This window comes from Pongo abelii, chromosome 2 (assembly GCF_028885655.2).
Source record: "Pongo abelii isolate AG06213 chromosome 2, NHGRI_mPonAbe1-v2.0_pri, whole genome shotgun sequence".
NCBI lineage: Eukaryota > Metazoa > Chordata > Mammalia > Primates > Hominidae > Pongo > Pongo abelii.
In genome coordinates, this window is record NC_085928.1 from 37314728 (window position 1) to 37339126 (window position 24399).

Here is a 24399-nt window from a genome sequence, read left to right on the forward strand (position 1 = left end):
TGGAATGCATGAAAAACTACTAGAGGTAATAAATGAAGTTAACAAGTTTGCAGATATAAGCCCAATATACAAAAATCAATTGTATTTCTGTGTTCCTCCAGTAAAAAATTGGTCATTGAGATAAAAAAATACCATTTACAACAGCGTTAAAATATAAGTAATGCTAAGAGAGAAATCTGACAGGATGTTTACAAGGCCTGTAACATGGAAAACTATAAAACATTGCTGAGAGAAATTAAAGAAGACACAGATGAGGGAGAGAAATACCTAGTTGTGTTTTAGCACTCAATTGTTAAAATGTCAATTCTCCCCAGATTGATCCATAGATTCAATTGAATTCCTGTCAAAATTTATCCCAGCTTTTTTGGTAGAAATTGATGAGCTAATTCTAAAATTCATGTGGATATACAAAAGTCACCTAGGTGCAGTGGCTCATGACTCTAATCCCAGCACTTTGGGAGGCCAAGGCAGGAGGCTCACTTGAGCTCAGGAGTTCTGGTCCAGCTGTGGCAACATAGCAAGACCCAATTGCTACTAAAAAAAAAAAAAATATATATATATATATATATCTGGGTATGGGTGTGGCAGTGTGTGCCTGTAGTGCCAGCTACTCAGGAGGCTGAGGTGGGAGAATCACTTGAACCTAGGAGGTCAAGGCTGCAGTGAGCCATGATTACACCACTGCACTCCAGCCTCAGTGACAGAGCTGAGATCATGTCTTAAAAAAAAAAAAAAAGACAGAGGGAGAGAGAATAGGTGGGCAAGCATTATCTGCTTTTAAGACTTATTATAAAGCTTCAGTTCTCGAGACAGGTTGTTGGCGTTTAGACAGACAAATAGAGAAATGGGACATAATAGAGACTCCAGAAAAAAACCCACATGTGTATGAACAATTGATTTTTGATGAGGGTACAAAATTAATTCAGTGGGGAAAGGATAGTGTTTTCAGGAAATAATATTAGCCCAGTTGGGTGTCTGTACGTAAAAAAAAAAAAAAAAAGGAAAGAAAAAAGAACTTGGATTTGGATTCATACCATGCACTGTATGCAAAAATCAACTCAGGATGGCTCACAGATTAAACATAAAACTAAGAATATTTTCATGCCTTTGGATTTGGCAAAGGATTTTTAGCTATGACACCAAAAGTAAAATCTATAACAAAAAAGTAGGACAAATCAGACATTACCTAAATTAAGAACTCTGCACCTCAAAAGACACTGCTGAAGGAATAAAAAACAAGCCATCATAGGGAGGAAATATTTGCAAAGTATATATCTGATTAAAAAAAAACTTAAGTTCAGAGTATGTAAAGGACTCACAAAACTCTATTATAAAGAAACAAACAACCTCCTCCCTCAAAAGTGGAAAAAAGACTTCTGAACAGACACCTCACTAAAAAAAAAATAAATAAACGAATGGCAAACAAGACCTGAAAACATGTTTATCATCATTTGCCATTAGGAAAATGCAAATTAACCCCAAATCTGGCACTACATACCTGTAAGAATGGCAAAAATTAAAATGTCTGACATGCAAATGTTGAAGACATGGAGGAACTGGAACCTCCATGTACTACAGGTGTGAGGGTAAAATTGCACAGCCACTTTGGAAATGAGTTTGGTAGTTTCTTAAAAATGTGAACATACACCTGATTAGGTAGCCCACTCTACTTAGAATATTGGATATTTATCCAAGACAAATAAAATCCATCCATCCATCCAAAGACATATATACAAATGTTCATTGCAGCCTTATTTGTAAGAGCCCAAACTGGCGATAGCCCAAATGTCCATAAGTGAATCTAATTATAACCATGATGAGTGAAAGAAGCTGGTCAGTAATAGAGTACATACTGCATGATTTCATTTATGTAAAATTCTAGAAAATACAGTGAAGTGCATTGTACTAGAAAGCAAATCAGTGGTTGTGAGGCATCATGTGGTAGGCACCAAGAGGGAAGAGGGTGAGATTGAAAAGGGACACAAGAATTCTCTTGGAAGTGAGGGATATGTTTATTGTCATGATTATGGTGAGGATTTCTCCTGTAAACACATGTGCCAAGACAAATGTTAAAACTCGCCAAATTATGTACAGCAGTTCCTGGAATAAAATTGTTTCATAACTGGTGCCACTATGTAAAGTTTGACGTTCTTTCCATGTCTGCGTGGGTTTTCTCTGGGTCCTCAGGTTTCCTCCCACATCTCAAAGCTGTGCACATTAGTTGAATTTGCATTGTCCTAGGTATGTTCCCAGGACCACCAGACAACTACTTGTTCAACATGCTGCTGCGTACTTGCATGCCCCAGACTCTCAGACTCCCTGATGCAGTACTCTAACTTTCAGGATCCTCCTCTGGCATATCCTCCTGTTCAGAGTTCCTTCTCTAGTTTACTAACTTAAGTTTCTCACTCAGCTCTTGACTCCATCAATTCTTACATTATTTGAACCTTAAGTTAAAAAATAGTCCCTTCACCTGCACAAGTTCAGCTAGGTACTCAGCACCTCCATGAAGAAAGCAAAGCAGAATGTAGACAAAACAAGGAATGCAAATTTGACAGCTTAGAAATATACAACTTAGGTCTTAAAGAAGCTTGTTTCTGCATGAATAGATCCTTCACTCTGTTTTATAAGTACAAGTTGCTAATTACCTCAAGGTTATGAAGCCAAAAATTTGAGGTTGAGATGCCTTAGACAAACTGAAGAATGATCTGCAAATATCACTTAGGTGTTTAAGGGGCAGTACATCTCTGTGCTATAAGAAGAATTCTGGAAGAGAACTTCATGCTCTGGCCAAATATACCTCCACTGGAGCAGGACACTTGTCCAATTGGATCATGGGCCTAATTCAGGAAAGTGATTAAGAAATAAGATTTGGGATGAAAACATGGAACACTGGGTTTCCCATTTCAAATAAGTCATATTAAAATTATTTTTATTAGCATCCCTTAGAAAAACCACAGCATAGCTTCAAATATTAATTGCATACATACAAGCCTTTTAAAAATCTCCCAGCATAATACTTTACAGAGACTAAAAATATGGACAAATAGGTTAAATGACTGCACAAAGTTGACTTCCAAGATTTGAAAGATGTATGAATTTTAATAGAAGTCTCATTTGAAATAATGAAATTAATGTTGAGCCCTTAAAAAAATCAAACATGAATTGGCCAGGCGTGGTGGCGGGTGCCTGTAGTCCCAGCTACTCGGGAGGCTGAGGCAGGAGAATGGCGTGAACCCGCGAGGCGAAGCTTGCAGTGAGCTGAGATCACGCCACTGCACTCCAGCCTGGGCGACAGAGCGAGACCCCGTCTCAAAAAAAAAAAAAAAAAAAAAAAATCAAACATGACATGACTGAAAACTATGACACTTATTTGAGCAGTGGTCTAGATGTCTTCTAATCTCGTAGATTTCACTGACTTCCCCAAGGAGAAAGTATTCTTAAAAAATTCCATACAATCATTGTACCAAAATTCTATCAGTCTACGGTTGCATAGAAAAGGAAAGAGAACAGGTTCCCAGATGCCCACTTTATGGCTTTTGACACATGTTTTTTGACACAACTTCTGTGTGTGGGGTTTGTTTGTTTTACCTCACCTTGCTCCAGAAACAAATTAAAACAACTTACAAAATCACATAAATTAAGACTCCAAGTAAAATAAGCAAGAAATAAGGGTGGGGATGAAAAATAAAGCCAAGAATGATGTCAAAGAATGCACATCACAAAGACCTATACACTTAATATGGGTGGGGGATATATTTGGCTCTAATTTTCTACCAGTCAACAGAGAAAGAGAAACCTGGTTACAATGTCAAAAAATAAATACAGTTGCTCTGGAAAAATAGCCACAACTTTTCATACTTGACACAGCAGTCAGACATTTTCTCCAGGGTTGTTATTTTTTAAGAGGCACTATATGATATAATAAGCAATGTCTAGCAACACTCTTACTATGTACAATAGGGGGTTTCATGGCTGACTCTTATAATAGACTTCAGTGTAGATATTACACCAAATGCACTATACTAAAGCATGATTTAATAAAATATTTTAACGCGGGCCAATACTATTTTCAAGAACTTTGAAAGATCTGAGATTTTTACCGTATCTGCAAGCTACCATGCAGTTCATAGAGGCTGGCAGGAGACACAAAACTCCTGGGTCAAAGACAAAGGAAAGGACAGTTTATTACAGCAATAGCAGTAGCCTGCATATCAGCATTTGCACTAGTTCTAGGAGCCCAAATTCTCACAGGACAGGTGATACGTACACATGCCATGGGTTGTTTTACAGAAGAGGAATGACAAGCTTAGAGAACTTAAATCTTTTATAATGGGAATTGATCATGTATTCCCATTGCCCCAGAGGGAGATGTTACCTTTATTATATGGGACAGAACACAAATTTCTATCTTCCAAGGATATTTCATATGCAAATATTCCTTACAAGATGTTCTGGAACATAGGGAGTTAGTGCCTCTGCTCATAGGATGTGCGGAAACATTAGTTACCCTTGCAAAATTGTCTCCCAACAACTGTACATTCTAGGTCATACTCAAGTGTTCTCTGACGTAATCTAGAACTAACCCTTAGGCTATTGGGAGGAATTGATGAATTCTGTTTCGTTTGACACTTAACTCATCATGTACTTATTGCATTCTTATATTCTAGGCACTAGAGACAGTAGCAAAAGAGGCACAGTTGCTTTCTGTAGTGTTACTCCTCCCTAGTCTGAGGAGAGCCCTAATACCTTCAACATCTTCACTGAATGTTCAAGTGTCCTACTAGCTAAGATAATGCAACCATTTTTTTTCTGACACAATAATTAGAGATTGTGCTTCATTTAATTAGCCTGCAGTCAGTTGCAAAACTGCAAATAATGATTGCTAAGGTGGATTTGACTTTGCTGCTGGCCATGCAGAGGCCAATTCTTGAATTCCTGCTGGCCAAGCAGAGGTCAATTCCTAACTCTTGCACCAGCCCCTCATAAATGTTTTGAAGAACCAGCCTTCTTTACAATATTTCTGCTGGGTTTGTTCCCCTCAGAAAACCTGTCATTTCCTGCTAACACAGTGGCCTCACTGGCTTAATGTGATGGCAATGACATATAGGAGCAGAACCAGCAGTGCCAGCTGGATAAATGTCCTAACCCGGATTGAGGGAGCTGCTTATTCAAGTAAAAAATCAGAGATGAAAAAGACCTGTTAAATAACCCAGTGCCTCCTGTAGTCATTGCCAGAGCATTCCTATGGTGAGAGCTTAGACCCAGCCAGCTCTAAATGACTTTAACAAGGTGCCTTCTCACACTTTATTTGGAAGATGGGGCTGTCTCTTCTATTTTTTCTTCTTTTTTCCTTTTGATAAGTTTTCTAACTAGAATTTCATTTGACCAGTGTTATTTAATTTTTCTCTTACTGTTTTTGGTTCAGTTACAGCACCCGAATGAGGTAAGCGATTTTCAAAGAGTCAGTATAAATATACCAACAAGGTTTAAAGTGCTTTATTAACCCAGCCATTCCACCCATGCGTCTACATGTTTTGACCAAAGTGGTGTAGGGGGAAAGGATACCGTGTGGACTTCAGAGGTAAATATGCCCAGGTTAGAATTATGGTTCTACTTAATTGGGGGCTTATCATTTTCATTATTATTGTTTCCAGTGACTGCCATTTAGTAAATGTTTCCTGTGTGTCAGGCTCTATGGAAACTACTTTCGAAAAACTGCTAGCAAATGTATGGAATTGATAATGTCATCTTTATTTTAGAATTTAAAATGGGGTAATTAAGACTGGAAGCACTATAGTTAAATGGGCTGCTTAAAATGCCAGCACTGTGACCTTGGGCTTTCACATGACCTGTCTGTGCCCAGTTTATCTATCTGTAAAATGGGGATGATGACGATGCCTGCCTCATAGACCGTTTTGAGGAATAAATGTCTTAACATGTGTAAACTGATTCGATCAGTGCCTAACACGGAGCAAGCATTTAAATGTCATCAATAGTGATAATATAGAGATGAAGTTTGCTCAAGGACAATTCATTAGTAAGTGGCATCCGTTATTAAGCAGTAGAATATACTAGCATTGTCAGGACACTTAACCTTTTTTCCTCAGCTTTTCTTAATGGCAAAATGGGGATAATGCCATATCTCCTGCAGAGGCACTGGGAAGATTAAAATACAATAAAGTAGGTAAAGACTCGATTACAGAACTCAGTCCATAGTTGAGGCTCACATAGTAATAGTGCTCTCTCCATGTCTCTACATCTACATCTGTTGAATACATGTGTATACACATATGTATTATAACGTAATGTATAGCTTTGTAGCCAAAGACTTACTCTTAAATGTTTCTCATAATACAGGAACTACAGAATGGCTCAAAATATATTTTTATGAGTTTACTCCCATTTAAAAGAATTGGGTTGGTTTACTGGATAATTAAAAACAGTTTCCTTCTTAACAAGGTTTTATTTTGTATTTTTAACATTTTGATAGTTTTTAACATATTATTTCTGGATACTTTAAAATAGTTTATCAAATGTTTCAAAACTGTCTAACTTCTTCTTTCACAAATACAGATCTGCCATAATTTCAATTTTTATATCACAGAAGGAAGAGACACAGTTACAACTTAGCAGAAAGAAAAAAATGTGATATGTTTTTGCTGTTGTGCTTTTTTTTTTTTTTTTTTGGTGTGTGTGGGAAAGGGTGTGATGTCATCTTGTCTCCACCCCCTGTGAGTAAGCCCACGGCACAGCTAAGTGCAGCCGCCTGCCTCTGTCACTGGGAGACAGTCCACTTAAATGCAGCTCCAGGGTTGCGAGGCACCCACCAGCATCATTCCCCGTGCGAGGTGGCAAATGCAACATGCTCTCCAGCTTGGGGTGTCTACTTCTCTGTGGAAGTATTACACTAGCCCTGGGAAATGCACAGAAATTGCCAAAAGGCAAGTAGCCTGATGTTTTATGTTTTAAAAATAATATTAAGATATAGATGTTTTTAAATGTTGATTTTAAATATGATCTGCTTTACCATATGGGGGGAATAGAGTTATTCTGCAGAGAGTCAAATTTCAAATGTGTGAAGGGGTCGCTTAAACTTTTACTTTCCCCTCCTGTTATTTACTTTTCAATTACAGCTCTTTATTGCAAAAATGAAAACAAACTTATTACATTGAGCAGCTGTTCATCAGAGCTTGAACTGTATACTTTCTAACTATAGTACTTGTGTATTGAATCATATTATGTAAATGGATATTATAGTCTGTTAGAGTTGTTTGGTGTTTTTATCCTCCTCCCCAGAGACTGAATCAGTACTAGCTTAAGATTCAAAAGAAGCTAGTTCTGAAACCTTGAATCTTTGGTGTGAACCTCAAACATACCTGTTGACTAGGAGGCTAAGGGAGTCTAGGCAGGTCAGACCAAAGTACGGTCATGTGCTAATTTGTAGACACGTCCCTCCAGTGGAGTTTGGAAGAGGGCTTGAGCTGTTGGACAGGACACTCCCCCTTTTCTTGGCTAAATTGCTCTCATTTTAGTGTTTGTATTTTGTTTACAAATGTTATCAGAAGAAAATTAAAATTTCTAAATTTTGACCCTAAAAACAACCCTTTGAGCTCATCAGAACCAAAACAAGAGGCTGTTGCCTCTCTCCTGTCTCTGAACATAAATGTTGCATGTACTTTTGTTTCTCTGCAGAGGCACTTCTCTAAGCCAACTCTAGGTCTGTGAAGGCTTTTTATGGTTGCAGACTGCTGTAGTCAGCAGGATTGTGAAAAACAGGCTGGAATTTACCATACAGTCATGATGGAAAACATCAGAGGTAATGCAGAGCTGCAGGCTTGTCAAGAACCTGGTGTGCCTAAAGTCAGAAAGAAAGGTTGTTAGTGTCAGAATATCCAAAAGATCATCCGTAGGTCCTTTCTCTGGGTAGTCTGCCCCAGGATCATCTTGTCCCAAGTGAAAACTGTTCTTTCCTCGGTGGGTAAAGTGAAACTTGAATCCAGCATGTGAAGGCTGAAGCGGTTGGCTAGTTGATATTTCACATGATGATGTGAACAGCAATAAAAAAGACTAAGTAAACTTTCTCAACTCTAATCAAATAATTAAAGAAAAATAAAAAACAAACACTCTTAGATCTTTTTCTACCAAGAGTTTTGCTCCTTGATCACAATAAAACTGTGATTTAAATAAATCAATTATAAGCCACAAGCATTCAGAGTTAATTGTACCTACTAATGGAATATTTAACAGTGACATATCATTTGAGAAGAGTCTGGGGGTTTTCTCAGGCTTAATACCTACAGAAGGCTTTTATTTTACTTTTTATTCATTGCATAGGGATGATATAGGTGCAACTTTGTTACTGCAAACTTCTGGAAAATCCCAGTGCTTTAATTATCATGTTGCAATCACTAGACACAAATCTCTTGACACAATTTTTCTTTATTTATAATGGGAAAGAAAAAAAAACATAGTTGTCGAAAATGGCCACAAAACTTTTGTTGTTTATTTTAAAAATATTTGTAGTTTTGGTAATTTGGAAAAAAACATCAAATTATAATAATGATAAAAGAAATGGCAAGTCTTGTTTTTAATACTATGTTTTTTCTTTATTGGAAAGCTATTGAGGACCTTTTAGCTGAAGTCATCTTTTTCAAACTGTGCTCCAGGCATAGGTGCACTGTTTGTCCTACAATGGGTAGAGTTTGGGGTGAGGGTGGAAAGGCAGCTGATTCCTGTCAATAACTTGTGGAGTCTTTAAGGGGGGAATCACAATAAGTGTTAGCAGTTTGCACATTCTCAATAAAGAAACCTGTACAACTTTTTGTTTCTCACACTCATTTGACTAAGAATCCTCTTTTCCATAGAAGATCTATATTATCTTAACAGGGGTTTGTCTGTCACAGGACACATTTGGGGAAATGTTGAGTTAAAAAAGAAGAAAAAGGAGTAAAAGTTTTTACTTTTATTCTTCCTTCTACTTTAGAGTTGGTTAAATACTATTTGTGACTTAAGAAGTGGTTAGAATTCTGGAGCTAGAAAAGATATTCATGATCACTTAGTCTAGTGATTCCCAGACCTTTGGATTTATGGACCAACAAAAATACACAAATATTTTAACATCAGGGTCCTGTTATAGAGAGCATACTTGAATTTTGCTATGTGAGGATGCTCAAAGGGAACAGGGGAGAATGCCTAGTGTTTATAAAAGTGAACAATTTTAACAGATTTATACAATAAATAAATTTAATTTCATAAATAAGTCCATTGTTATTTTTCTCATTTTCCCACAGACTAATGAAAAATTGATCACAGGCCAATATTTGGAAACCACTGACCTAACATAACCATTTATTTTACAAATGAAGATACCCCAAAGCAAGGCAGATTCAGTAACTTTCCCATGTTAATGGTGGAGCCAGGACTTGATACCTAGCTTCTCATTCAAAATCCATGTTCTAACCTGCCTGCTGCCAGATAGGCAGGTTCCCCTGACCCCAACCTTAGGAATGACATTCTGCAGTGTACATGTGAATGCTACCTATTCCTCAAATAAAAGAGTTTCTTGTAAATTTCTTTAACAGTATTTTAATTTTAACATTTTTTCCTAAGGACATATCCACATTTTTATGCACGTATTTTATATATATATGGTTATATATATATATATAATTATATATATATAATATATATGGTTATTTATAAGAAGTCAGTTGTTATATGTGGTGTGCCTATTTGCATACCTAGCCACATACTTTGTTATAAAAAGTAAGTTATTAGAAGATTTTTGCTTAGTTTTTAAAAGCTTGGAGACTACTATTAATGGACCTTTTCTCTTCTCCACCACTAAATGACTATAGTTTTGTCAAATTACTTATTTTTGTTAGCCTCAGTTTTCTCATTTGTAAAATGGGACTAATGATAACTATCTCATAGTATTTTAGGATTAGATGAGATAAGAGACACAAGTCTGGCACATAACAGATTTTCAATAAATCCTTATTGGGTCATAGAAAAGGGGATCAATGTTGAAAAACATGCACACTGAATAACACATGATCTTGTATTCAAAATGTAAGACAAATCTCTTGTAAGATAGGAAATGAGGTGGTGTGATCTTGGCAGAAAGATGGGGTAAAGGACTGCAGTGTTGTTCTACGTGGTAACAAGGGAGGCTTCTACTGCATTCTAGCCTGACCATTGTCTGCTCATACAGCGAACATTACGCTGTGGAAAGCTGCACTTTTGCTCTAAGATCAGCTTTTCCAGGGGGATTTGTAAGATGTCATAGACTCTCCTCCTGTTAAGCTTGTTTCTCAGGAGGTGAATTAGACCATACTAGAGAAGAATTCTCACATTGTTTTATAACTTTGGAAGCCCCTGTGCTCCAGCTACCTCTCAGAATCTTTATTCTTGGCATCATTGACCTTTCTTCTTTTCCTGGCAAACAGGCTAAAATAAAAACCAGTGAGAACAATATGTAATGAAAGGAGCCAACAAAATCTTACAGAGGGAGAGCAGGCCCTTGACACACCTCTGTGTGGAAACTCCAGTATACAGAAGATTGTAATTAGCCCAAAGGCAATGGCTATTATTTTTCAGCAAGTGTGAGAAAAACCACAGAGGAACCTCCAAGATACAAGTGTAATCAGATGGCCAGTGGGCATGGGGATCTTGGGTGTGACTCTTGGGATATGGCTGAGGGAAGAGGCAGCTGGCTCTTTGCTTTGGGTTCTTACCTAACAGAGTAGAAATCTCTGACTTTAGGAACAAAACACAGAGCAGATGATAATCATAACAGTAACTGCCATAGCTATTAATAACTATTACCATTATTATTATCACAGATAACATTCTTTGAGTATATCCTGCATGTGGTAATTTAGTGCTTCATATTTTAATGTGGAAAACCTAATTAAATTATTGAAGCTCCTCCATTGTCTTTGTCTGTTTCGTGCTTCTATGACAAAATACCTGAGACTAGGTAATTTGCAAAGAACAGAAGTTTATTTTTCACAGTTCTGGAAGCTGGGAAGTCCAAGATCAAGGTGCTGGCATCTGGTGAGGGCCTTCTTGCTGCATCCTCACATGGTAGAAGACATAAAGGCAAGAAAAGGATAAACTTCTTCCATGAGCTTTTTTATAAGGGCACCAAATCCCATCCACAGGGAAGGAGTCCTCATGGCCTAATCACCTCTTAAAGGTCTCAGCTCCTAATACTATCGCACTGGCAACACCTGAATTTTGGAGGGAACACATTCAGACTATAGTATCTATGAAGCAGGTAAACCTATTATTCCCATTTTACAGAGCATAAAATTGTGCCTCAGAGTGTTTAAGTAATTTACTCCAAGTAATACAGCTAGAAAGTGGCAAACGACTATACCTTTAATTTTGATGCAATATTAGTTCCCTGCTCTATGTAAAGATACATTAATTCATTCAAGTAACAAATTATATTGGATGTATACACAGAGCACCGAGGCTGGGGAGACAAAGCTTGGCACTTGTCTTCAGGGAGATGACCAGCTTGTGGAGAAGATAAGGGACTGGTGTGGAAAGGGATAATTACAATAGAGAGGGGTCATCCTTCAATGTGGGTGAATTTTGAGAAAAAAAGGATCCAATCTGGATGGGAGGTATGAAGAATTATGAGAGAATAAGAAACCCAAATAGAGGTCTTGAGTACAAACACAAGTTGAGACAAGGAGAAGGATTGCTGAGAGTTGAGGGGCTTTCTCAACAAAGGTAGCTGCTGGCCCAGAGCCCAGGCAATCCCAGGGGCCAAAGCTCAGTGAGTGTTAAAGTACTGAGGGGGAAGCCTAGACTGAAAAAAACCATACAAGATGTAACTGTGCTCTCCTTGTCTCTATCTGGCCTGACTCCTCATGATTGATTACAAAGAGGAAATAAAATGTTGTCTTTGGAGAGGAAGACTCTTACATCTTGCTCTGTCAACTTTCCAGCTGCTCACCTGGCAGCTGGCTCTCCATGGAGCCCTTCCAACCTCACTTTGACAAAACAAGAATGTGTCACTCCAACAGCTCAGCCCACTTCTCCAAGGGGTGGTTGATGCTTATGGGAGGCTGCAGAGGATCCCTTCCATCTTAAGTTATGGAACGTAGGATACTGGTGAGGAGTGCAAAGCCTACTCTGTGTGGTTCTGCTTTTATTTGAGTAATATATATTTATGCATTGCTGGGACTGTATTAAACAGTACATTAGAAAAAAATGGTTCTGCTGCTAAAAAGAAGCTTAAAAACCACCAAGCAAGAAAATTATTTTAGCATCTTTTATAGCTCTAAATTTTCTTGATAGTTTTATTGATGTGTTTGTCTATCAATTATTAAAGATTATCAGTAGTCCTTAATAATTCTTAAAAGTATGATAATAATCATCATGTTACATATCAATGGTGTTTAATGCTATGTTTATGTAAATTGTCTCATTTTATCCTCACACTTGTGAAATATATTATTATTCTCTCCATTTCACAGATGAAGAACTAAGCTTAAAGAGTATGTTAGCTATCTGTTGCTGCATAAAAATTTTCCACAATAATCTTTAATTGACTGTTAATAATCCTTAATAATCAATAGTCAACACATTAAGCACAGATTATTAAGTATCTACTAGGTAAACTGAATGAGATACAGCCCCTGCTATTAAAGAACCTTATATTACAAAGGTAAAAATTGACCAAATATAATTTGTCCTGATGCTAAATTTAGAACCTGAGGTTTAAAAAAATAAAGTTTTCTTTTGTTAATTATACATTCACTAGTTTAGTTTTATAGACTGCTATATTGGGCTATAAGATACTGTTAAGAATTTTTAGTATCTTCCCCTTTCTCCCTTCAAGAAAGAGAGGGGACACAGGGGAACACTTGAAAATAGAAGAATTCGTCAATATAATATTATAGCAAAGACAGTTAAAATGTTATAGGTTAATGTGAGTTTACAGAAGGTTTTTTAAAGACATAAGTGAGGTGTTTAATGAAGGGAATGCCATTCAGGAGATGGGACCAATCACTCTATCTGGATCACCACCCTCAGAAAAAATTTCCCTTTTGCTGTTCCCTGTTTGCATTTTATAACAGTAGGTATAAACAAGAGAATATTGAAAGTAAATAGGTGAATTTAATAAAATTGATCTCAGAATAAACATAAAATTAAGAAATAGGATACTCTAATGTGATTATCTAGATTATCTAGTTATCTAGAGAGATTACTAGTCAAATAAGAAACACTTGTTAAAATGACCCCCAAAAAGCAAAAATACATAGTATCAGCTAAAGAAGGAACATGCCAAACATAATATAGAAAAACAATAATTGATATACATATATTCTATTAAAATAACATTTTAAAAGATGATAACCATATTACTATGTATCAGGCATGATATTTAATGCTAAGTGTTTATAAACATGTGAAATATATATTATTATTATCTCCATTTCACAGATAAGAAATTAAGTTTAAAGAGTATATTAGTGTAATCCCAGCACTTCGGAAGGCCGAGGTGGGCAGATTACTTGAGGTCAAGAGTTCAAGACCAGCCTAGTCAACATGGTGAAACCCCATCTCCACTAAAAATACAAAAATTAGCCAGGTGTAGTGGCAGGTACCTGTAATCCCAGCTACTCAGAAGGTTAAAGCACAAGAATTGCTTGAACCCAGGAGGCGGAGGTTGCAGTGAGCTGAGATTGTGCTACTGCACTCCAACCTGTGCAACACAGCAAGACTCCATTTAAAAAAAAAAAGAGTTATGTTAGTTATCTTTTTCTTATAACAAATGTCCACAAAATTATCAGCTTAAAATAACACACATTTATTATTTCACAGTTGCTGTAAGTTAGGAGTCTGAGCCTGGTTTAGCTGGGCAGACTCTCTTCTCCTTCAAGATGTCTCACAAGGCAACAGTGAAGGTACTGGCCAGAGATGAGATCTGATCTGAAGGTTTGCATGAAGAAGGATTTACTTCCGAGCTCACGTGGTTGTTAGCAGAATTCAATTCCTTGAGGATCATTGGTCTAAGGGCCTCATTTTCTCACTGGCTATTGGCCCGAGGCTGCTGCAGGTCTTTGCCTCATAGGCCTTTCTATTATGGCCACTTGCTTCATCAAAATGTACAAGCCCAGAAGAGTCTGCTGGTAAGATGGAGGTCACAACCTTATGTAGCCAAATCACAGAAGTGACAGCCCATCACTTCTGCCACATTCTATTGGTTAGAAGCAACTCACAGGTTTACCATACAAGTTGATTGTATATCTCAGATTATGTAAGAGTCTATCCACCACAAAGAGCTCAATGGCTGGTAGCAAGTGATATAGTGAAACTATGAACATGGGAAATCTAACTCCAGATAATATACTGGTTTAAGCATTAAAACTCCATCAACTTCCTAAAGAATTAAGCATTTTGTGGCAGATGCCAACATTGGCAAACTGCTAATTTGTCTCCCTCAATGCTTGAAGTTAATTGTAAGACATCTCTGAGAATTGAGATAAATATCTTAAGAGTACAAAGTAAATATTCAGCACCCAGTATGGACCTTGTTTTCTGTATACAGGAGCCCAGTCAATGCCTAGATTCCTTTGCTGGTTTCCTCTGTGGTCCATCAAATGTGGTTGATATTGTGTAGAGAGGCACACAAAATTCCTCCAAAATAGAAAAAATGCTTTTATCCCTGCCACCATCTCTTAAAGGAAATGAAAAAAACATAAGAAAAAAATTAAAATATTAAGTAATTAACACCTATGAACCTGATGATACAGTCCTGATAAAAATGTGCTTTTCTGGCCAGGCATGGTGGCTCATGCCTGTAATCCCAGCACTTTGGGAGGCCAAGGCGGGCGGATCACGAGGTCAGGAGATCGAGACCATCCTGGCTAACATGGTGAAACCCTGTCTCTACTAAAAATACAAAAAATTAGCCGGACATGGTGGCACATGCCCATAGTCGCAGCTACTCGGGAGGCTGAGGCAGGAGAATCGCTTGAACCCAGGAGGCGGAGGTGACAGTGAGCCGCGATCGCACCAGTGCAGCCAGGCTGCACTCCAGCCTGGGCGACAGAGCAAGACTCTGTCTCCAAAAAAAAAAAAAAGTGCTTTTCTGAAACTTCAGTGGAGTTGCTTTTAGAGTAAATGGAAGTTACTGGAGTTGCTTTTAGAGTAAATGGAAGTTACTGTAGGTCTAATTAAACTTGTGTGTAGAGAAAGAAAATATACTTTTATCAGTGGATGTGATGGAAGCAACTAGAAAAACCAGAGGAGTTTCTCTCAGATCCTGTTTAGTGTTAATAAAACAATTTTTCCATATGTTCTTGGGAAACAAAATTTAGGTTGTACACAGAAAATATTCTAACCATGACACTCAGACTCTCATAGAATGTTTAATACTAGATACCCTGTGGGTCTCTTCTCTAGCATACAGTTTTCTCTTGTGTTGGGAAGGCCCCAAAAGTGCAGGAGGCACATGGTAGGAAAGGCTGGCTTCAAGGTCTCAGACTACTTTGGCAAAGTTCTGTGGACACCAAGACTAAATCAGTACTTATTCTACTCCGTATAATATTAGCTTGGGTTTCCCACCAAGAGCCTTCCACAGCAAGATTGTTATAGTGTGTTGTAGGTTTCCCTCACCTACTAAAGCCTTGACATATATTTACAGTGATTTTGATGAACATTTGGAAGCCTTAGAGCTGGTCAAAGGTTTAAGGCCTCTCAGTACACATGCTATGAATTCAGCTAATGTTCCTTTCTGTGGAATTCTAAAGAAGGAGCTAGAAGATGTGGCATTTTCATAGAAGATTTGTCATCATTCTCCAGTCAAGGATCATACTTTGAAAGCCCAACCGTTAGAAAACCAGGGCAAATTCACCCACTTCAAGCATCTTCTGGTCACACTAGAAATTAATTTTAGAGAAAATTGAGGCCTAAGTCACATCTCACCTATGACATAGCAATTCAATATTTTCTTCATTTAGTAAGTTTACCTATGACTATAAATACTATAACGTATATCCCGGTACAGGCTATAGCCCAATATATTTAATCCTGGATGCACATGAGAATAATAAAGTTTTCAAAAATATCAGTAATGCTCTGCCTCCCCAACAAATTTATTTTAAATTGGTCTAGGGTGGGATTTTTTTTTTAACTCCTCAGGTGATTCTAATATGGCCAGGGTTAAGAACTACTGATTTGGAGCTTTTCGACAATTTGTATGTATAAGTGCTTGATAAATAAATCTTTCTTGATAAGTACAGAGTAAAATTTAAAAGTTGCAAGTACATTTTTCTACTATTCAAGTTTTGATTTCTGTAAATTTAAAAGTGATTTTTGCTTTTATGCTGCTTTGTTCCAGGATTTTAAAACATTGTTTGAAAAAATTTTCAGACTTCCTCCTGAAGCTATATAAAATAAGTAAATGTGTAAAATTGAGATGAACATTTGGTTTTAGTGTTAGAACATAAGTGCTACTCTCAGAAGCCAGATCTGAGAAGCTGTGACTGTGATTTTTAAGAATGGACTTAGATTTATTCATTTTGTCATTTAATTCATATTTTTTAATCATCATATTAGGATTACAAAGATGAATAAGACATTTCCTGCATTTAAGGGATTTGAAATCAGTTCTATTTAAAAATACTTGGCCACACAAAAGTCATTTACTTTTATATGAAACTGTTGGTGTGTTAATTCTTTATCTTCATTTAACAACCAACATTTGCAGGAGCTAAGCTATCCCACTGTGTTGCCATGTACTGGCTTTAAGTGATATACATAAGAAGAAGAAAAATGAATTCAAATGTAATCTGTTAAGAAAAACAAAGCACCTCATGATTTCAGTGCAAAATATAGGAGTTAAGCAAATATGCAATGGATTTCCATACTCAGAAAATACAGGTTATGTAAATTATATTGAAAATAATTTCTTTAATTGTGCACATTTTTATATTCCAGCTGATTTTTGTATTTTATGTTAAGGATAATTTTTCAGCATGTAGCATGTCTTATAATCTGAAACATATTTAAAATGTATTCCACTGTTTCTCTAATGTAATGGAAGTTCTCTCTTCTCTGAGTAGTGGTGAATGAAACCTTGCTAAGACTCTGAACAGGGGCGCTTTGCTTACAAGGTGATGCCAAGGTGGAGCTTCAGATATCCTTTCTCGTTAAATACAATTCTGTGATTTTTCCATTCTGTTAGCTGATAAGAAAATATTCTGGTTTTCCAAGGGTCCTCCTGAGAGGCCACTGTGCACGTGTGTGTGGGTGTGTGAGACCTAACAGGCCTTGCTTCTCTGAGAGCAGCGGATTCTGTCGTTCAAGGAGGGGCTTGGAGTGTCTGCCAAAGTCATGCTGGCAGCGAGCTCTGGAATTCAGTTCTGTTCCAGCTATGTCGGCAGGAGATGCAGGACGATTTCCTTCTCCTTTCACTTTCCCAGATGAAGTTAAGACACTCTGGCCAGTTAGTTTAGAGTAAGGTATCAGATGACCTGGAAGACAGTCCCTCCATTCCTCTCCAGGCCCATCCTCTCCAAACTCCCCTAATGATCCTGCTGTCACAGAATTGTTCCCTAACTATTCCTTTTTACAAGAATTTAAAGGAAAACGATGCTGGGCATGCTCTCCCATATCAGGTTTACCTAATTTGTAGTTTTGTTATGAGCTGGAAAGATAAATACTGAAAATTAGCACCATGGGTTAGTGGGCAAAGCGCAGGAGTCCACGTGAGCCCGAGTAAGTCATTAGGTTGGTGCAAAAGTAATTGTGGTTTTTGCCATTAAAAACCACAATTACTTTTGCACCAACCTAATGCTTCACCTTTCTGAACATCAGGGCTTTTTTCTCTAAAAAAAGGAAATAATAAAAGTATCAGTCCTCTTTAGCTTTCATTAACAAGTAATATTCCAGCGGCATTAATGGATTTTTTTGATAGTAACTTTCTTAACCAAAGTAAAGAAACATGAAGACCAGGTACATTTTTAAAACTCTTTACCTGCTGATATAGTTTGGCTCTGTGTTCCCACCCAAATCTTGTCTCGAATTGTAATCCCCGTAATCCCCACACGTGGAGGGTGGAACTTGATGGGAGGTAATTGGATCATGGGGGTGGTTTCTCCCACGCTGTTCTCATGATAGTGAGTTCTCAGGAGAGATGATGGTTTTATAAATGGTAGTTTTTCCTGCACTCTCACACATTCTCTCTCTTGCCTGCTGCCATGTAAGATGTGCCTGCTTCCCCTTCTGCCATAATTCTAAGTTTCCTGAGGCCTCCCCAGCCATGCAGAAGTGTGAGTCAATTAAACATCTTTCCTTTATAAACTACCCAGTCTTGGGTATTTCTTTATAGTAGTGTGAAAATGAACTAATACATCTGCCTTGGCAGTGATGGAAAGATCTAGACACTCCAGTATCCTGGACACTGGTGCTGAGCAGAAAGACACCTTTTCTAGGTGTCAAAGTCTAGTGTGTCTGAGCCTGTGGTGTGGCATCCACACAGTGAAACAGGATCTGCAGAGAGGAGCCAGGACACTGGGAGTGTTTTCAACATAATTCTTGCCATGAGCATCCCACTCCTGTTCTCTCATCCAGCTTTCCCTGAAGGAGTCTGGAAGATCCTGCTCAGAGCATATTTGTCTTTTATGGTGAAACATCTGAAAGTACAAGTTGTGGTCCTTGGTCATCTTTTTCTCCACCTATCCTTGGGATGCAATTCCATGTGACTTAGCCTGCTCCTGGATGCCTGCTGCAGTCTGTCTGGTCAGTCTGCAGGTACTGGATTGGTTTGATTGTGTGACTCTTTTTCTGCACTCCCTCTTTTTGTTCCTAATCCTTCTCTTTCCTAAACTTTCATCCTCCTTCTCCTGCCCCTCCTCTTTCTCCCTTCTCTCAACATGATGAGAGTCTTCAGAGCATTCTCCTGGCTTCCACCCCCCAGCCACTCCTGCTGACCACTTTGGCCCATGTCCTTGCTTCACAGCTGACTCCTCATCTGTTTGGATGCAGCAGGAATTATCCTTTGGAAGACAATGCACACTTTATTTTTTTAACGGCAAAAGTGTTGTTTCTATGTCATGCAAAGTATTCCACTTGGTTGAAGAATATCATTGCTTCCTGTTCATTTATCTTGGCATGACCAATCTTAGAAAAGCACACATTTATATTCATTTGATCAGCTCTGTGTATATCAGATTAGACAAACCATAACTGTATATTCACACCATAGCATTCCTAAATGGCTTTGGCTATAACATAAATCACTATGTCCCTTGAAGGATGGCAACAACATATGCACAATAGCAGTCAGACATTATAGTGTTCTTTTGTAAAGCTGGTTTTCAATTTATTCTGGATGTTTGTTCTATTGTAGTTGGAGTTTGATATTTTGAAGAACTTGCAGAGAATTCTGCTGTTTTCCAGTGGATCTTTGAGTTGGATCTTGAGTTCAAATGCCATATTTCTCTTCATTTGTCTTGTAACCAATATTTCCATGGAACTGAGTTTCTGTGTAAAGTCCCAGGAAATGGTGATCCTGTAATTGGTGACTAGATCACAGTTGCAGGCATTTAATACCATTTCAACATATAAACCTCTTTCTTTGATCTCCATTTCTCTGGCTGGCTGTCTTCTTTGCTATACTCAATGGATGACTTCCAAATTTTCCTCTCACTCTTTGTTTACAACCCTCTTCTTTCCCACTTGCGTGTCAGGTTCTAATTCTTGTGCTTGGAAGACCCTCATCATCTCTGCTATGGTAACTTTATATGTTCTGTTGGCTTTTAGACTTTTATAACCCATATTAATAGTGAATACTGGAAAAAATGTGTATTTCAGTGAGCTTTCCAAATCCAGGTGTGTACGTGTTTGCACATGTGCATGCCATGTTGGATTATTGCGCTGGTTCATCTTGTGATACAAATAAAAACCAAGGGAGGCTGAGGCGGGAGAATGGCGTGAACCTGGGAGGCGGAGCTTTCAGTGAGCTGAGATCACGCGCTGCACTCCAGCCTGGGCGACAGAGCAAGACTCCATCTCAAAAAAAAGAAAAAAGAAATAGATGAAAGTCCTACAAACCGACTAAATTTGGTGTGACACACAAAGAATTTTTGAATGATCAACATATTGGCAGTAGTATGGTTTAGGGTTTTGCTCTAATGTATAACAACCTACTTGCAAAATTCTTTATAGACAGTCTTTCAGCAAAACAAGTGATTTTGAACATTATCCCATTTTGTGAACAACTCAAATTTTAAATATTGATATTACAACTGTTTACCAGAATGACTAATAAGAAATACCATTGGATTACTTAGAGAATTAACAATACTTCATAGTACAGGTTAGTCAAAATTCCTTCTCCACATGTTCTTGGCAATAAATCCCATTTTCACAAATTTTCAAAAACATATCAGTGCCTTTTCAAATATTCTCAGGTGCCTTTCTCAGATGTTTACAAGGAATGTGCATTGAGTCTTATAATCCCATAAATTTGTGAGCTGAATTGCATTATATAATACTTGTTCTTTATTGGCCATTCAGTGCAAACATCTGTTTTCACTTATGTCGGAAAATTAAGACAACAAGTATTTACTGTGGTGTTTTCCAAAGTCATCATAACCCATGGCTCAGATGTCATCTGTAAGGTTTCCATGGTGTCCCAGAAAAGTCCATTTCAAACATTCCTTTTCATGGTTGGAGGTTGATAGGCCACAAAGGGACCACAGATGTTAACACTAAATAAATTTCCTGTGAATTATCAAATAACTTAAAAGGCATTAAAGGATACGCATTAGCAGAGTAAAGATCCTTTTAGGGATATCTCTTTCTAGGGACTTTATTATTTTGTGAGAGTAATTCTTTCTTTTAAAAAAATGGCAAAAAACATTTACCTCTGTTTGTCAGCTCTGAATCTAAAGTCTCTCTCCCACCTACCCTTTTTCATTTATGAACTTGCATCCTACATCTACAAGGCCTGGTTGTGGAAGATAATTAGATGGATATGAAAGAAATTTTATGAATTGACTTTGTTTTACTGAAATATGGCTATTTAACAAACCTAGAGATAATGACTCTCACTCTCAGTATATGGTGAAGCAAAGAATCACTGAGTGCAGTGGTCCTCTAGCTTCAGCAAGCATCATCATCTCCTAGAGGGCTGGATAAACTCAGAACACTGGGCTCCATCCCCAGAATTTCTGACTCAGTAGATCTGAGGTGGGGTGGTTTGAATAATTTGCATTTCTCACAAGTTCCCGGATGATACTAGCAATGCTGGTCCTGGGATCACACTTTGGAAACCACTGACTCAGTGAATCTGCTAAGTATGCAGAGTCCTGCCTCCCCTAACCTCCCCTACTTTCACTCCTCCCACCCCTACTATACTCACATCAGATTCTGATTCAGTTGTTCTGGTAATCTGCATGTTAAACAACTATCACGGATGATTCTGATGAGATTAACCATGCATTGAGAAATAATGCTGATCTCTTTATAGAATCAGTACAAAGCACTCGGGTACTACTTTGAAGAAAGTGGATAATATAAACTTAGCTAATTTACTTAGTTCTAGAAATTTGGAGAATTTGTGCTTTCTGTTGTTGAATATATGATAAATGTCTGTAGAAAAAAATTTAGCTTGATAGAGTGAGACCCTCTAGTTCTTGAGATGAACTTGCTGGCTGCCTTTTATAATTAGAAACTATTTTTTACCATAGCTAGCTGGAGCCCTGGGCAGCACTCACTTAACGTAACCTTGTTTGGTGGTGAGTAATGTTTAAAACTTCAGCTGAAAAGTTTTGGTGACATTATGAGCTATTAGTGGGAGTCATTCCACTTGTGTATATGTATTAAAGTTAATGCCTAATATTAACCAGAGGCATATGTTAAGTGTAACCCAAATTCAAGAAAACTCACTATACAGTATGGACAGTTTACTTTACTAGGTCAATGAAGAAAGACACAATTGTGACACTAAAGATGAATTTGATACTTCATGTGAATGTTTTCTGTCATTTTGTCTTACATAGAGTGTTAGCCAGCCCTTCAGCTAGAATTGGACATCAGCCTATTGTTGAGCATTAGCTATGACATTTGCACTTGGCAGCCAGCTGAAAACATTGTGTGTGTAGCTTGCAGGTTAGAGTTTCTTTTCTTAAGCTCAGGGGAGCCATAAAACTCTTGAAGCTGCATGTAGACTAGTACACTTGTGGGTCTATGCATTTTCAGGAGTGTTGGTCTTTGGATATTGAGCTTCCTGAAGAAGTCTAAGAGCTGATAAAACTTAAGAGCTGTCTAGACAGATGCCTTTTACCAAGCAAGAATTAGGATGGGTCAAGTGAAGGGCTGGAAGAATTACTACCATATGCATAGATCATGCAGAGAGGGCCTCGAGATGGTCCATGAAAAATCTCATACTTTGTAACTAAGATGTGAGCACACAGTTTATTTTATGTAATTTCTTTTGATGTGGTATAAAAAAATTTAAGTGTGGTAGTATCCAAGGTGGCCCTCAATTATTCTCACCTGCTGTTATTCATGCTCTTATATAGTCCCCTTGCACACTGAATCAAGGCTGGGCTGTGTACTCATTAAATATGGAAAAAGTGAAGTGAAAATACGTAAATTTCAGAGGCTAAGTCATAAAGGACATTGCAGTTTACACCTTGTTCGTTTTCTTGGATCACCCAGTCTGGAGAAAACCAGCTGATGTGTCATGAAACACTCAAGCAGATCTATGGAGAGGTCCACATGGTGAAGGGCTTAGATTTCGTGCCTATATCCAGCACAAATTTGCTAGCCATAGGAGTGAGCCATCTGGGAAGCACATCTTCCAGCCCCAGTCAAGCCTTCAGATGATGGTAATCCTGGCCAATATCTTAACTGCAACCTGATGAGAGATTCTGAGCCAGGACTGCCCAGTTCAGCTCCTCCCAAGTACCCGATCCACAGAAACTGTGTGGATGATGAATGCTTGTTGTTGATTAAGCCACTAAGCTTTGGGTTAATTTATTATATAGCAATAGATAACTAATGTAGGGAGGATATGTGATGCCTTTTTAATTTTAAAGGACTATTTAAACGGAATAAAAATAGAATGAGAAATATAAATAATCCTATCTGTTGGCATATGGCTTTGGAAATATAGTTTTGCCTATGGGCAAAAGAAAATTGGAAATAAATACAGGAAGAGAATTTTGGGATCAATTACTTTTCCAGGACCATAAAAAACTGAGCATAAATGCTGATTAAAGAGTGACTGGAAAAATACATGAATAATTATCCCTTTAAAAAAATTCATAGAAAAATATTTGGTAGTTTAGAGCAGCTAAAGGACCACATCTCCTGAGGCCTTCATAGATGGCCTTGTCTTTCATTCCAGAGCCTATCTCAGGACTGGCCTTAGGCCAAGGGTGTGGATCTGTATTAGTCCTGCTATCATTTAGAAGAGTCAACCTGTGCCCAAGATAGCTTAAAGACAGCCAGATCTGAGATCTGCCCTGTAGCTGACCTACATCCCCGAATTCCCCTGAGGAACAAATGGGCCTCCTGGGACAAACTTGGATCAGGCCAAGCTTTCATCTCCTTGGTCTTAGCTTAGACCCCATCTTGAAACTTATGCCATGGCATTCCCATGTAATTATATCTCCAGGGTAGGCATTATGAAATTTCTCATCTCTTATTAAAATACCATTTTCTATGCATCTAACATTATGAGAGAATAAATAAAGAAAGAAGAAAAATGGTTACCATCCTGGTGGAATTTATATCCTAGCAAGAGGAATACACAAACCAAACAGGATACTACAATGTAATAAATGCTAAACTGAGGAAGGAATAAAGCTGAACTGGGCTTTATTCCTTTCCAAAAATAGTTTTATTTTTCTTAGGAGAATTGGGAAGGCTTTGAACAGGGCGCCTTCTCTGCCATTCTGCAAAATTTTATGTCATTTCCACAAGTGTTTTATCAAAAAAAAGAAAAAGCTTTATGTAGGGAATATTTTATATGCACCCTCTGTGGAGGGTGAGAAAATTTTTCTAACCCCAAACCAGAATACATGATAAATATGAATGTATTTTTGAAGAAGCAGGCAGCATATTTATAAACGAGGGCTGTCTCACAACATTAAAGACATTTTAACTCTATATTTTACCTATAGTTTACTTCATTAATGGATGCTATTATTGCTTTAAGCTGAACACATTTGCTCCCTTCAAAAATACTATTGTTTATAAAATGATTATGAGGAAAAATCACAGACCCTTATCACCAGTTGCTAAGGCCTTACTAAGAAAGCATATAACAAAACATAAAAATTGGGTAAGGAGTTTCCATCCAGTCGGCCAGTCCCTTGGCCAGTCAAGATCTGGGTTGCTTGGATAATACAGGTC

The 24399-nt window shown here is 37.7% G+C and overlaps 1 protein-coding gene across 50 annotated transcripts in view; it reads left to right on the forward strand.

Annotated features, from left to right (window-relative positions):
- The first annotated feature begins 6742 nt into the window (after nt 1-6742).
- The window catches only part of ABI3BP (ABI family member 3 binding protein), a 255427-nt gene continuing 237770 nt past the window's right edge, over nt 6743-24399 (forward strand). For 46 of the 50 annotated variants that reach the window (XM_024245156.3, XM_024245147.3, XM_024245159.3 and 43 more), the window contains exon 1: nt 6768-6944. In XM_024245156.3, the coding sequence (XP_024100924.3) occupies nt 6866-6944 (79 nt within the window). In that variant the 5' untranslated portion in view covers nt 6768-6865. Of the gene's footprint in view, nt 6945-24399 lie in introns of all 50 variants that reach the window. The other 4 variants (XM_024245145.3, XM_024245155.3, XM_063721849.1 and 1 more) reach the window with 1 other exon arrangement.